At 38.0% G+C, this 15424-nt stretch overlaps 1 protein-coding gene across 1 annotated transcript in view; it reads right to left on the reverse strand.

Moving 5' to 3' along the window:
• The window catches only part of LOC124589813, a 207009-nt gene that overhangs the window by 131879 nt on the left and 59706 nt on the right, over positions 1–15424 (reverse strand). The window contains 1 exon segment of the mRNA XM_047131602.1: positions 7685–7997. Within this exon segment, the coding sequence (XP_046987558.1) occupies positions 7685–7997 (313 nt within the window).

Consider the following 15424-nt stretch of genomic DNA (forward strand, 5'->3'; position numbering starts at 1 on the left):
TTTCAGCAACTTATTTAGAAAAAAATACTATGTGGAATTGGTCTGAAGAGTATCGAAGGTATTAGAGAAAATTAAGAATGAACTTTGTAAGAACAATCTTTAACACAGACCAGATTTTAGTTTACCATTTTGTTTTCAAACTGACAGTAGTGATTATGGGTTAGGAGCAGAACTATTTCAGGAGAAAGTTGTGAATGGAAAAAATCTTCACTGCACTATTGCATTTGCCAGTAGAATGTTACTTTAACATGAGAGAACTTGCACAGTTACAGAAAAAAGAATTACTCGTGGTACGCTGGGCATTTACAAAATTTAAAACATACCTGTTAGGACACAAGATAAAAGTGTATTCAGACCACAAAGCTTTAAGTTATTTACAGGAGTGTAGACTATATGATAACAAATTAACCAGGTGGGCAATGTTTATGCAACAGTTTGATTATGAAACTGAGTATATTAAGGGGTCAGAAAATGTAGTAGCTGATGCTTTATTCAGGTTACCAGTATGAGGAGATGAGGAAATCTTTGATCAAGAGTAAGAAAAAGAATTTGAAATAAGATACGTGAAGGGAATCCAAGATGAAAAGCTCATAAGGACGCTTTGCAATAACATCAGGAGGGGACAAAATAAACATCCTAATAGAAAGTGGTTAAGGATTGTTTAGGCAAAAGAGGGTATCATAAACTTGACAAATACTATACGCTATTTCAGGGAACACTCTTTAGAAGAACAGATATGGACTCTCAAAATTGGAAGCCATGTTGGCCAGAATGTGAGGCAGACAAGTTAATAAAGTACACCCATGAAAGTTATGGTCACTGTTGAATACAGAAATGCATACAAAAGTTACAAGAAAATATCTACTTTTATAAAATAGTAAAGAAGGCAAGGAATGAAATATCAACTTGCGACAAATGTCAAAGAGTAAAAGTAAGTAACAGAACAAGTCAAGGAGAAATGGAGAACATTATTCCGGATAAGCCATTAGATTTAGTAGCTGTAGACTTTTATGGTTCTTTACCTAAAAGCAAAGGTGGTCATTGTTTTATATTCGTCATGGTTGATGTACTTTCCAAATTAATTAAACTTTACCCTGTTTGAAAAGCTACGAGTAAAGAGATCATTACAAAGATTGAAAGAGATTACTTCAAGAGCATAGGAAAACCAAAAGCCATACTATCTGATAATGGTTCACAATTTGTTTCAAAAAACTGGAAAGCATTCATGGAAAAAACTAACACAAAACATATCTTGATATCCGAGTACAACACATCTTCAAACCCAGCAGATAGGTACATGAGATAACTAGGGAGACTTTGCAGGACCTATTGTAGTCACAAACACCCTAGTTGGTCCAACCATGTAAACAACTTTGAGGACATCATTCACCATATGAAATTATGTTTCATCTCAGACCAGCGAATCTTATTTCTGAATTAATAGACTTTCCACAATGTGCCTTAATATCTAAGACTTTTTAACATTATGCAGCCCTGTCAGCAACTGTGATAATTGAACATGTAACACGTCAGCATCAGTTGCGAATAGAAACCACATTTTACCCAGGTTTCAGCCAAAAGAGTTTAGTGTCACTCGCTTCTGAAGAAGGCCAAATTATTTTGGATGAAACCTGGGTAAAGTTTTGTTTCTATTTGCAACTGAGGCTGACATGTTATATGTGCCTTAATAGCAATGAAAGAATGTGAAGAGATTGTAAAGAAAACATGAAGAAACTAGGTGAAGCTAGAAAAAACAGACATGATAGGAAAATAAAGGCTACCACATTCAGAATAGGCGACCATGTCTTAGTGAAATCCCACGAACAATCGAAATTATTAACAGCAGAACTCAAGAAGTTTTTTGATATTTACATTGGGCCATTTGAGATTATTGAGAACCCTCACCCAAATGCATACCAATTAGTATATCCTGAGTCGAGAAAGCTGTCTGGTCTTAGGAATGTTGTTTCTTTGAAGCCGTATATGAGGAAAGGACAAATTGAGCCTACACACATGCCTTTACCTGGAAAGAAGAAATATTGTGAGATACGGTCACAGAAACAAATTACAATCACCATACTATGTATGCCATGTAACATATCTCATGCAAAATGATTTTGCATCTAGACTGATTGTCACTTAATTCTTGTATACCATTAGATTTCATGATTCCAATGTGCTTGTTTAAGTAATTGTACAGTATGTAATGAACTGCAAAATATGTAAACTTGATAAATGAGGGATGTTATTTTAATGATGATGCTAGGAGACAATACATGTCACCCAGCATGACAGTTTCAGGATAGCAGAGTGCTGTCCTACCACACTATACTACATAAGGATCTATAAACAATTCTTCAGTTATTTAAGAAACCAGTAAGATAACAACCAGTACAACAGTTACTTGATGGAGGTGGAGAGATCTTCACACAGGGTTTTGGTAAAACATGGACATGTCTGCAGCCGTGCTGACAGCCAGACTACACAAGGTGATGCCTTCAACATCGGCAAGACCCGTTGAGTATCATTATTGTGAAGATAAATATGAGAAATATGTATTATGTTATTCAAGTTTTGTATCAGTTCTGAATTAGCCATTCTTGCTTATGCATGTATATTGCACAGTTGAATATAGTGGCAGTACTTTGCATTACACAATAAAAATGTATAAAATTTTGAAGAGAACATAAACATTAATTTGTGATGAATTATTTTCTAAGATATTTGGAATACTGTTCTATGGAAAGCTCACTCACTGAATGAATTTTATTGTTGCAAAACTATAAATTACTATAGTGCTAAATGGAAGCAGTTTGTTGATCTTTGGTTTTGGAAATATGACGATTTGTCAGTTTTAACAGTGAACTTTGATATAGACTGAAATGATAGGAATAAGATAGTGACTATCTGTGAAAATTTATTAGATTTCTCATTTAGAGAGTGATTAAAGTGATATCAAACATGAAAACAATACTACACATGTAACTGAAAGTGATCAGTCGGCGAGTCAGAGACTATTGCACTCAACAAAGCAGCAGCTCTTTGCTATCTTTGTTAGTTATAGCAAACCAGAATCAATGGTGCTATAATGTACAGAAAATTTAAATTCAATTTGCACTTCTGCAATACAAAAAGAAATCATTTGGCAGCTGTGTATGATCTTAAGTGGACTAGCAATAAGTCATACTGTGGGGGAGCTGTATGTAAGATACATATGTAATGGATAACACTACTCTATCTACATAACGGTCATATCTCTGCACTGTATGTTATTTCACAACTGTCCACCAAACCCAACGTTCACAGGATGACGATCTAAGAAGAAAGACCAGGAGGTTTCCAACATATAAAAACCAAGTCAGCAATGCAGCAAACTGTTCAGAGAATAATGGGCCATAAGCGGTACTTGAAGGGTAACAACAGTTTAACACAATGAGAGCGCACATCAAACCACAATAAAGCATATTTCTTTAAATGAGTGGAAAATGCATAAATCTGATCTTTTTTAGACACAAGAGAAGGAACACTCATTGGACAAAAGTGATCTCTTCCAGTCATCATTGGTCTAAGCTGTTTAGTATCAAAACCATTTATGTCATGCTGATAAGTTCTTGGCAGTGATCAGTTGCTAAGGTTGGATGTAGAGATGGCAATACTTTCTGCAATATCAATATATTGATTTTCTGATAAATTATCTGAGCCATATCAATGCTGCTGATGTGTTGGCAGTAAAATGTTGATATTTTACATGTATCAGAGTTTTTAATCAATAAAAAAAGAGTGAAGAAAATTGACAGATGTGAAACGGGAAAATGTTATTATTGAAATTTGTCATATGAAATGTTTATCATCATTGATTTAAAAAAAGTTTTGCCAGTATGATTTTACTGAAGCTGGTTCCATCACTTTCAATGATATGCCACTAAACTCACTTAACAAGTTAAGAAGAAGCCTACAATTTGACATACAATCTGTCTAAAAGTGCAACTTTGCATTTCTGAGATACACAAATACTGCAGATGTTGAAAGCTACACCACATACCAGAAACAAATAAAAAAATCCCATTACAAACTAGGGATTTAACCTTGACACACTAAATTATTAGGCTGTGGCTATGCAGCTGAATTACTGAGAAATGCATTGGAATTGAACTACTTTCACTCATTCTAATATCAAGAGGGGCATTCAATAAGCAATGCAACACATTTTGTTTCTGAAATCAGGATGGCTTTATTCAGGATTACAATACACCATACCATTCCCCCCTTTTCTGGCTACAAAACCAATGTCGGCGCCAACATTTTGTTGTCTCAATAACTTCACCATTATCCACGTACCATTTCCTGTGGAGAGCATCCTTCATTGGGCCAAACAGGTGGAAGCCTTCTGTTAGTGAGGAACCCAGCAGGCATACACCTATGAGTACCCCAAATGTTGGCCAAGTGTATCAGCACTACCAACGAAGATGTAAAGTTGTGCAGCAAGGTGTTTGTTTGTGAACTATCAATCATCTCAAATGACAGTGTCCGAACATTCCAACATTGCAGGAGTCACAGCTGTGTGTGGCTGTCTGACACGCACATGGCTGGACAGGTTTGTGCAATCTTGTTGCGATGACGACACACCTGCACCCAACAACTCATTATGCTTTTGTTTACTGCCAGCTCTCTGTAGACCTTCTCCAAGCACCTACGAATATCTGTGATGCTATGGTTTTCCACTAAAAGAAACTCAATGGCAACTCTCTTCATGGAACACACATCTGTTACAGACATCATTCTGAAGGCTATGTATAGCACCGCCATCCATCGGAACTCCATGAAACTACATGGACTAAAGTGGAAATATTCCACGATGTTCTGCAACGAATTCTGTAATTTTTCAATCAAATTTGGCCAAGAAAAAAACTGTGTCACCTTACTTATTGAAAGCCCCTCTCGTCGTCTTCCCCCCCCCCCCCCCCCCACACACACACACACACGATGACAGAAAATAGTAGCTATTACCTGTTGCAGTTATGTAATATATTAATATATTCTATAAAAAAAGGTATTAACATATTTGTTGCTTTTAAATGTAAGCATTAATACATTTAGTTAAAAAACTTGTAAACAGTTTTATTACTTCTGAATGCACAAAACTGATAGAGCTAGTTAATCAAATTAATCATATATCAATACAGATGTCAGAGACAACAGGTTCCATAAGATAAAAATCATATCTGGAAGTCAGCCACATTAGCAGTATTTTGAGTTCTACATAGTATTTTACTTCGATGTTGACTTAAAGGAATTCAATAGTGGTGTTCATTTAAATACCAACAGCAAGTTGTCATTTCTAGAACAGACTCAGCCTTAGAAAATTTGAAGATGTGTCAATGAACCATTTGCTTTGTAGCACAAATGGAGGGTGTTACACTACTTTTGGCTGAAGTCAAATGACACTTGATGGCCAGCCAATCAATGTACTCAGAAGAGGTAATGAAGAACTAGTAGAAATACTCAAAAGTTCTGAAAGTATTTGTCATTTTAACTTCTTGATGTTTATGCAGGCTCAGAATGCATGTCTTGTGAAGGCATACCGCTTGTCACTAATTAGTAGATATCCTTCACACTTTATTTGGTTGCTCAATTTATGTTTTACATCAACCACTTTATATATTAACCCTTTTGCTGCTCTGGGCATGTATACGCATCCTGTTACACTATTCCAGGTGTTGCGGACACATGTATGTGTGCCGCATGGATTTTCCTACACTGCTATGGATGTCTGAATGTGTACTGAGCTGCTGACCTCTCACTGCTTCGAATGAATTACTTCTATATCTCAATAAATAAGAAAGTTTTGAGTATTTCTCATACAACATATGTGCATCATTGGGTGCTATCATTTGCAGAAAGCCTCATTTCAATATTTTGAATCATTTATGATATACGATTGTTATGGTCACAAGATGCGTGATGCGCAAGGACATGAATGGGAGTGTCGTGTGCTACCGTCCTTCAGACCTAAAAATCAGTAACTTGAGAATGAAATGAGTTATCTTCTTCTCTCAACTTTTGTTAAATTTTGATATCTTGTCCACATTATATTCACTGTAATATATAAACTAGGATCGACCACACGCAAAGTTCACACAATGCATTTTTACCTTTGCGAACACTCAGAATTTCATGCAATGTTTTACTTAAGTAGATGCAGTGCAATAAGTATGACAGACAACAAAAATAAATTCAATTCTTTATCGAGTGAAGATATCAGACTGTGCGATGCACAAAAATCAAAGTTTATCACCTAAAAGTTTACAAAAAATCTGATAAGTATTTCTTATCAGCCAGAACACTGTATCTCAGCACAGGCATCAGCATTTGGCACCCAGTACGGCCATAACAAAAGTAGTTTCAGCACAGAATGGAAAGAGCACATATGTAGCATCAAAAGGGTTAATTTGCAAATATTCAAGAAAATTTTCAAAATTTTTGTCACAAATGTTACAACAAGCATCAGTTCTACCATTTTTTTGTAAAGTGTCTTCACCCACAACTTTTAGTATCCACACTCACTACACTAGCTCAAGAACTTAAACACCAATCAGTAAAAATCAAAAGTGCAATATATTACTTCTTCAACTGAAAGCCAACAGTTTACACCACACGGACTTGAGTGAGAATTGACCAGACAAGCAGTCTTTGGCTTGATGGGTTCAGACAGGCAGAGGGGTCACATTGCCTCCATGTTTCAAACACACAAGGAAATCAGGAAGTTGTTCAAATGTTGTACAGAGTGAGACACACAAACTCATGCAAAATAATTAAATACTTGCCTAATACACGAGTTGAGGTGTGTTATCTATTTAGTATTAGAGATGCTTAAATTGTTTTGACTATCAACATTTAATAGGCACTAAAAGCGTGTAAAAAATAGAAATATGAAACTCCAATATATCAGATGAATGTTTTGAGTACGGGTATAAAAATATAGACATTGTCTCCACAAAACATCAATATTTCTTAATTATCACTGCCTGATATAATTTGTGTGTTATTACCTTCATGTTTCTCTCTCACAATCATTATTAACTTTCAGCAACCCCAAACAAGACAATTGGATTTTATTTATTGTTACTACTATGTGATGCTTTGGGTAGAGTTGAGTTTCATCACATGATCTTTGGCAGTTTTACTCACAATATATATTAAGTTTGGACTACCAATAAAGTAAAAAACTAAAATACAATAAAATAAAAATTATGCTCCAAGCCACCGTAAATGTTAGTGTTTCTGCACTTTGCCTCTCACGCATTCTGGCCATCAGCAGGGGAGAATTTGTAACAAATGATTAGACTACTCCAAATTAACTACCTTATTTCAATAGCAGACACCAGCAGCAGCACATAAATGGTGAGTGATACCACTGCACAAATATTCAATGCTTCACAACAAAGCCCTTAGCAGACTGACTCAGAATGTTATGCAATATGCAATCAAACGTACACATCAATGTGTCTATGTACAAAAGAAATTCAGGAGTTACTCAATTGATCAGCAACAGGTAAAAATATATTTTTAATCTGTCTCCATGCTGAATTTTTTAAATTAAACTGCTTTGTATAACATTAAGATATTGCAAGTTCATATTTCAAAACAGAACCAATGTGCTATACTTTCTGTACTTTATACCAACCTTGCAATTCTGATGGCGCTGGAGGTGCTTCAGGTCCATATGCCAAACGAATCAAACTTCGACCACCTTCTAGCACAAAAATCTCATCTCTTGAAACAGACACATCAAGTACACCCCGAAGGCCCGACACAGTTCCGACAACAGAGATATTAGATGGATCGAGAATGTATATAGAGTCAGGACTATATGTAACAAGCAGATTCCCATGAAACTGCCTGACAGGCCCAAACTGAGGATCTCCACGAACAGTCCTCAAACGTTCTGGTAGAGGGTTAATAAGTGGCACTTCTGGGTGATGGTCAGAAAGTGCATCCTACAACAAAGGAAATATAAATCAGTCATGCAGAAAAGCATTTGACACACATTTTATGTAGATTTAGGAAAATAAAAATGAAGAAATGTATTAGTGAAGTTAACACTAAAGCAGTGGGGTAACTACACTGACAGAAAAAGGAACTGCAACACAATGAAGGAGTTTTGTGACATAAATGAAAGCTGGTAGGCATGTTTCTACATCTGAAAGATAATGGCTATTCAAATTTCACACTGGTCACATAAGAGTGGCACTAGTAGCACCACTATGAGGATGCAAATTAAGTTTCTTTAAATACACACTGTAATGATCATGGGCATTTAAGATTGGACATAGTGAGCTGATGTTAGCCAAGAATGCCTTTCAGGTAACAATACACCATTACCAAAACTGTAACGAGTTTGAATGAGGTCGTGTAATAGGGCTATGAGAAGATGGCTGTTCCTCCTGCGATACTAAAGACTTGATGGGAATGTAGCCTCTGCACATGACTGCTGGCAGTGATGGTCATTAGAATGTGAAGTCTCAAGAAGATCAGGCTCCGGACAGCTACATGGCACCATCGACAGGGAGCACCATTGTGTTTGGTGTACAGCTCTCACATACAATACTGCATCCAAAGGAGCAATTGCAGCAGTAGTTGGCATCACCATGATACAATGAACTGTTACAAATCACTTACTTCAGGGACAGCTTTGAGCCAGGCACCCTGTAGTGTGCATTCCACTAACCCCAAATCACCGCCATTTGTGACTTCAGTAGCATCAAGTGAGAGCTCATTGGAGGGCAAAGTGGAGGTCTGTTGTGCTTTCTGATGAAAGCTGGTTCTGCCTCAGTGCTAGTGATGGCTGTGTGTTAGGAGGAGGCCAGTTGACACACTGCAACCAACCTGTCTGCAGGTTAGACACCGGGACCTACACGTGGAGTTATGGTCTGGGGTGTAATTTCATATGACAAGAGGAACACTCTCTTTGTTATCCCACACATCACGAATGCATATTTGTATGACAGTCCAGTAATTCAACTGGTTGTGCTGCTATTCATGAACAGCATTCCAGGGCATGTTTTCCAACAGGATAGGACTTGCCCACAAACTACTGTTGAAACCCACCATGCTCACACCCTGTGTTGACGTGTTGCCTTGGCCTGCTCAATCACCAGATCTGTCTCCAATCAAGCACATATGGGGACATTATCAGACAACAATCCCAGCATCATCCATGACCAGCATTAAACATTCCCTCTATTGACTGACCAAGTGCCACAGGCGTGGAACTACATCCCGCAAACTGACATCCGGCCCTGTACAACACTGCATGTATGTTTGCATGCGTACATTAAAAAGTCTTGCAGTTTCACTGGTTATTAGTCTACCAAGATTTCACATTTGCCTTGGTGAATTTAACATTTACATTAACCTGTGATCTTGCTATGTTAATCACTTAAATATGTTGTGAAGACAAATGTATTCCTTAAATTTCATTACTGTACATTAATTATTTTTTGGTGTTGTGTTTTTTCAGTCTGTGTATATGTCTTATAAATATTTACATGGCTGAGTATTAAAAGGAGAAGGGGTGAGGGAGAGGGGGAGGGGAAGAGGGAGATTGTACAATGGCTAAAAAGAGCAAAAGATAGCACATACAGTGATTTCCAGATCTTTAAGGATGCCTCTACACTGTCTATCAGTCACTGGCATGTGGCTAGTTTTCTGGGCTAATTTTTATTCGCACATCTCGATATTTCAATATCTGACTAGAGGTGACACGCTAATCACTTTTCACAATGCAATGCCTGCCCCAATTAAAGTCTCCACTTTGAACAATTAGTCAGGTATAATGAATAATGGAGAAAAAGGCATGGAAAAACACCCTTTTGATGCATAAGATTGTGGAGCACAGAACAGTGCATTGGATTGCCAGTATTAAACTGATCTAGAGTTTCACATTGGAAAATGGCTTCAATTACCACAAATAACATTTACTGGTTAGCTGGATGCTACCAACGTTTTGCAAATGAAATGCCTGTGCACACATTCGAGAGGTGCATTCAGATTTGCCTGTGTTTACACAAAGGTAACTACTGTACTGATACTGCTTGAATATGTTGCATATGACGAGAATAAACAATTAACAGAGCAGAGAGATTGTAGTTCTTATTAGGAAGTGTTGTGGCCTGAAAATGACACAGCACCAGGTTTCTTCACAACTTAACATCATGTCTAAAGTCATGTAATTCTGATGATGATGAGGTCTCAGTGATTCAGAATTTCTACTATTCAGAATGTTGTAACATTCACTCCTAAATTATACACATTCTGCCAGAATTTTCCACACCTTATTAGGTTCTATTTCCAATTTTTTAAAGTGTCAGCTACTTCTGGCAATTCCTTATGAATTTCCACTTTGTTTTGTCCTGTTATCTTTGACTACACATAAGACAAGTCTTAAAATCGGAATATGGCCACCACTTCCTTTAACATTTCCACTATAAAGACCAATAAACACATTTCCTGCATCTGTGAGTAGAAGTTTTTATAGATAGGATACTTTCATCTAATTGTAGTATATTGTTGTTGTTATTGTTGTGGTCTTCAGTCCTGAGACTGGTTTGATGCAGCTCTCCATGCTACTCTATCCTGTGCAAGCTTCTTCATCTCTGAATAACTACTGCAAACTACATCCTTTTGAATCTGCTTAGTGTACTCATCTCTTGGTCTCCCTCTACGATTTTTACCCTCCACGCTGCCCTCCAATACTAAATTGGTGATCCCTTGATGCCTCAGAACATGTCCTACCAACCGATCCCTCCTTCTTGTCAAGTTGTGCCGCAAACTCCTCTTCTCCCCAATTCTATTCAATACCTCCTCATTAGTTATGTGACCTACCCATCTAATCTTCAGCATTCTTCTGTAGCACCACATTTTGAAACCTTCTATTCTATTCTTGTCCAAACTATTTATCATCCATGTTTCACTTCCATACATGGCTACACTTCGTACAAATACTTTCAAAAATGACTTCCTGACTCTTAAATCTATACTCGGTGTTAAAAGATTTCTCTTCTTCAGAAACGCTTTCCTTGCCATTGTCAGACAACATTTTATATCCTCTCTACTTTGACCATCATCAGTTATTTTGCTCCCCAAATAGCAAAACTCCTTTACTACTTTAAGTGTCTCATTTCCTAATCTAATTCCCTCAGCATCACCCGAGTTAACTCAACTACATTCCATTATCCTCGTTTTGCTTCTGTTGATGTTCATCTTACGTTCTCCTTTCAAGACACTGTCCATTCCATTTAACTGGTGTTCCAAGTCCTTTGCTGTGTTTGACAGAATTACAATGTCATCGGTGAACCTCGAAGTTTTTATTTCTCCCCCTTGGATTTTAATACCTACTCCAAATTTTTCTTTTCTTTCCTTTACTGCTTGCTCAATATACAGAATGAATAACATCGAGGAGAGGCTACAACCCTGTCTCACTCCCTTCCCAACCACTGTTTCCCTTTCATGTCCCTCGACTCTTGTAACCGCCATCTGGTTTCTGTACAAATTGTAAATAGCCTTTCGCTCCCTGTATTTTACCCCTACCAACTTTAGAATCTGAAAGAGAGTATTCCAGTCAACATTGTCAAAAGCATTCTCTAAGTCTACAAATGCTAGGAATGTAGGTTTGCCTTTCCTTAATCTTTCTTCTAAGATAAGTCGTAAGGTCAGTATTGCCTCCCGTGTTCCAACATTTCTACAGAATCCAAACTGATCTTCCCTGAGGTCGGCTTCTACCAGTTTTCCATTCATCTGTAAAGAATTCGCTTTAGTATTTTGCAGCTGTGAATTATTAAACTGATTGTTCGGTAATTTTCACATCTGTCAACACCTGCTTTCTTTGGGATTGGAATTATTACATTCTTCTTGAAGTCTGATGGTATTTCGCCTGCCTCATACATCTTGCTCACCAGGTGGTAGAGTTTTGTCAGGACTGGCTCTCCCAAGGCTGTCAGTAGTTCTAATGGAATGTTGTCTACTCCCGGAGCCTCGTTTCGACTCAGACCTTTCAGTGCTCTGCCAAACTCTTCGCGCAGTATATCTCCCATTTCATCTTCATCTACATTCTCTTCAATTTCCGTAATATTCTCCTCAAATACATCGCCCTTTTATAGACCCTCTATATACTCCTTCCACCTTTCTGTTTTCCCTTCTTTGCTTAGAACTGGGTTTCCATCTGAGCTCTTGATATTCATACAAGTCGTTCTCTTTTCTCCAAAGGTCTCTCTAATTTTCCTGTAGGCAGTATCTATCTTACCCCTAGTGAGGTAAGCCTACACATCCTTACATTTGTCCTCTAGCCATGCCTGCTTAGCCATTTTGCACTTCCTGTCGATCTCATTTTTGAGATGTTTGTATTCCTTTTTGCCTGCTTCATTTACTGCATTTTTATATTTTCTCCTTTCATCAATTAAATTCAATATTTCTTCTGTCACCCAAGGGTTTCTACTAGCCCTCGTCTTTTTACCTACTTGATCCTCTGCTGCCTTCACTACATCATCCCTCAGCGCTACCCATTCTTCTTCTACTGTATTTCTTTCCCCTATTCCTGTCAATTGTTCCCTTACGCTCTCCCTCAAACTCTGTACAATCTCTGGTTCTTTCAGTTTATCCAGGTCCCATCTCCTTAAATTCCCACCTTTTCGCAGTTTCTTCAGTTTTAATCTACAGTTCATAACCAATAGATTGTGGTCAGTGTCCACATCTGCCCCTGGAAATGTCTTACAATTTAAAACCTGGTTCCTAAATCTGTCTTACCATTATTTAATCTATCTGATACCTTCTAGTATATTCAGGATTTTTCCATGTATACAACCTTCTTGTATGATTCTTGAACCAAGTGTTAGCTATGATTAAGTTATGCTCTGTGCAAAATTCTACCAGGCAGTTTCCTCTTTCATTTCTTACCCCCAATCCGTATTCACCTACTATGTTTCCTTCTCTCCCTTTTCCCACTATCGAATTCCAGTCACCCATGACTATTAAATTTTCATCTCCTTTCACTATCTGAATAATTTCTTTTATCTCATCATACATTCTATCAATTTCATCATCATTTGCAGAGGTAGTTGGCATATAAGCTTGTACTACTGTAGTAGGTGTGGGCTTTGTGTCTATCTTGGCCACAATAATTCATTCACTATGCTGTTTGTAGTAGCTTATTAATTCATTATTAAACCTACTCCTACATTACCCCTATTTGATTTTGTATTTATAACCCTGTATTCACCTGACCAAAAGTCTTGTTCCTCCTGCCACTGAACTTCACTAATTCCCACTATATCTAACTTTAACCTATCCATTTCCCTTTTTAAATTTTCTAACCTACCTGCCCAATTAAGGGATCTGACATTCCATGCCCCGATCCGTAGAATGCCAGTTTTCTTTCTCCTGATAACGACGTCCTCCAGAGTAGTCCCCGCCTGGAGATCCGAATGGGGGACTATTTTAATCATACAGTAAAGCTGCATGCCCTGGGGAAAAATTACGGCTGTAGTGTCTCCTGCTTTCAGCCGTTTGCAGTAGCACCACAGCAAGGCTGTTTTGTTTAGTGTTACGAGGCCAGATCAGTCAATCGTTTAGACTGTTGCCCCTGCAACTACTGAAAAGGCTGCTGCCCCTTTTCAGGAACCACACGTTTGTCTGGCCTCTCAGCAGATACCCCTCCACTGTGGTTGCACCTACGGCACGGCCATCTGCATCGCTGAGGCACGCAAGCCTCCCCACCAATGGCAAGGTCCATGGTCCATGGGGGGGAGGAATTGCAGTATCATCATCATCATCATCATCATCATCATCATCACCACCACCACCACCACCATCAACATCAGTTATCTGCTATATTAGCAGGTCCTTTGCCTCTCCATTTTCTGCTATCCATTGCTTCCTTCTTAAGGCTGCTGTATGTTGTACCGTCCATCATGTCATACAGTATCTGGAATCTCTTCCTTCCTCGCTTCCTTTTCCCTTCTACATAACCTTCTAAAACTGTTTTTATAAGTCCATCATTCTTTCTTAATATATGCCCAATGCAATTTCTTATTCTTCTCTTTATTACATCTAGTAACTGTCTTTTCTCTCCCACTCCTCTCAGTACCTCTTCTTTTTTTCCTCTGTCCATTCAACTTATTCTTTCCATCTTCCGCCATGTCCAGATCTCAAAAGCCTTCAGCCTTTCTCTGTTTTTTTCCTCATAGTCCATATTTCAGTGCCGTATCGAAGAACACTCCATACAAGACATTTTATGAGTCTCTTTCTGAGTTCTCTGTCCAGACCACTGCCAAAAATTCTCCTTTTCTTATAAAACGCCTCTTTTGCCATTGCTATCCTTGTTTTAATTTCTGTGGTGCACTTCCAGTCGGTGTCTATCCTGCTTCCAAAATACTTAAAATTTTGCACCTGTTCTAGTATTTCTCCATTCAGCATAATTTTTATTTCCTTATTTCCCCCTAGTGACAATACTTTTGTTTTATTTATGTTAATTTTCATTCCATACTTTTTTCTGTTAGTTGCAATGGTGTCCACCAAATCCTGTAATTCTTTTTCCTCTGTGGCTAGAAGGACCATGTCATCAGCAAATCTCAAACACCCTACTCTCCTTCCTCCAATTTCTACTCCTTTGTCATCCAATGAGCATTGGTCAATCATATTTTCCAAGTAGAGGTTGAAAAGAGTAGGTGATAAACAGCATCCTTGTGTTACTCCTTTTCCTAGTCTGATCCAGTTAGTACTTTCTCCTCTCACTTTAACTGAAACTTTTTGATTAAGATATAATAAGTTTATAAGTCTTCTGGTTTTCCAGTCCACTCTCCTTTCCCTCATTATAGTCGCCAGCTTGTCCCAAACCACATTGTCAAATGCCTTTTCTAGATCGATAAAGCACATATATAGGTTTCTTCCTTTTTCAACAAACCTTTCTCCCAAGATTCATAGGAGCCCTATTGCACCCCTGGTGCCTGTATTCCGTCTAAAGCCAAACTGCTCGTCGCCAAGATTCTCCTCCATTACTTTTTCAAGTTTTTTATGAATTATTCATATGTCTGCTTGTGTCTGTACATGTGTGGATGGATATGTGTGTGTGTGCGAGAGTGTATACCTGTCTTTTTTTCCCCCCCTAAGGTAAGTCTTTCCGCTCCCGGGATTGGAATGACTCCTTACCCTCTCCCTTAAAACCCACATCCTTTCGTCTTTCCCTCTCCTTCCCTCTTTCCTGATGAAGCAACCGTGGGTTGCGAAAGCTTGAATTTTTTTTTTTGTGTGTGTGTGTGTGTGTGTGTGTGTGTGTGTGTGTGTGTGTGTGTCTATCAATATACCAATGCTCTCATTTGGTAAGTTACATCATCTTTGTTTTTAGATATATTTTTCCCACGTGGAATGTTTC

Source organism: Schistocerca americana, chromosome 2, assembly GCF_021461395.2.
Source record: "Schistocerca americana isolate TAMUIC-IGC-003095 chromosome 2, iqSchAmer2.1, whole genome shotgun sequence".
NCBI classification, from domain to species: domain Eukaryota; kingdom Metazoa; phylum Arthropoda; class Insecta; order Orthoptera; family Acrididae; genus Schistocerca; species Schistocerca americana.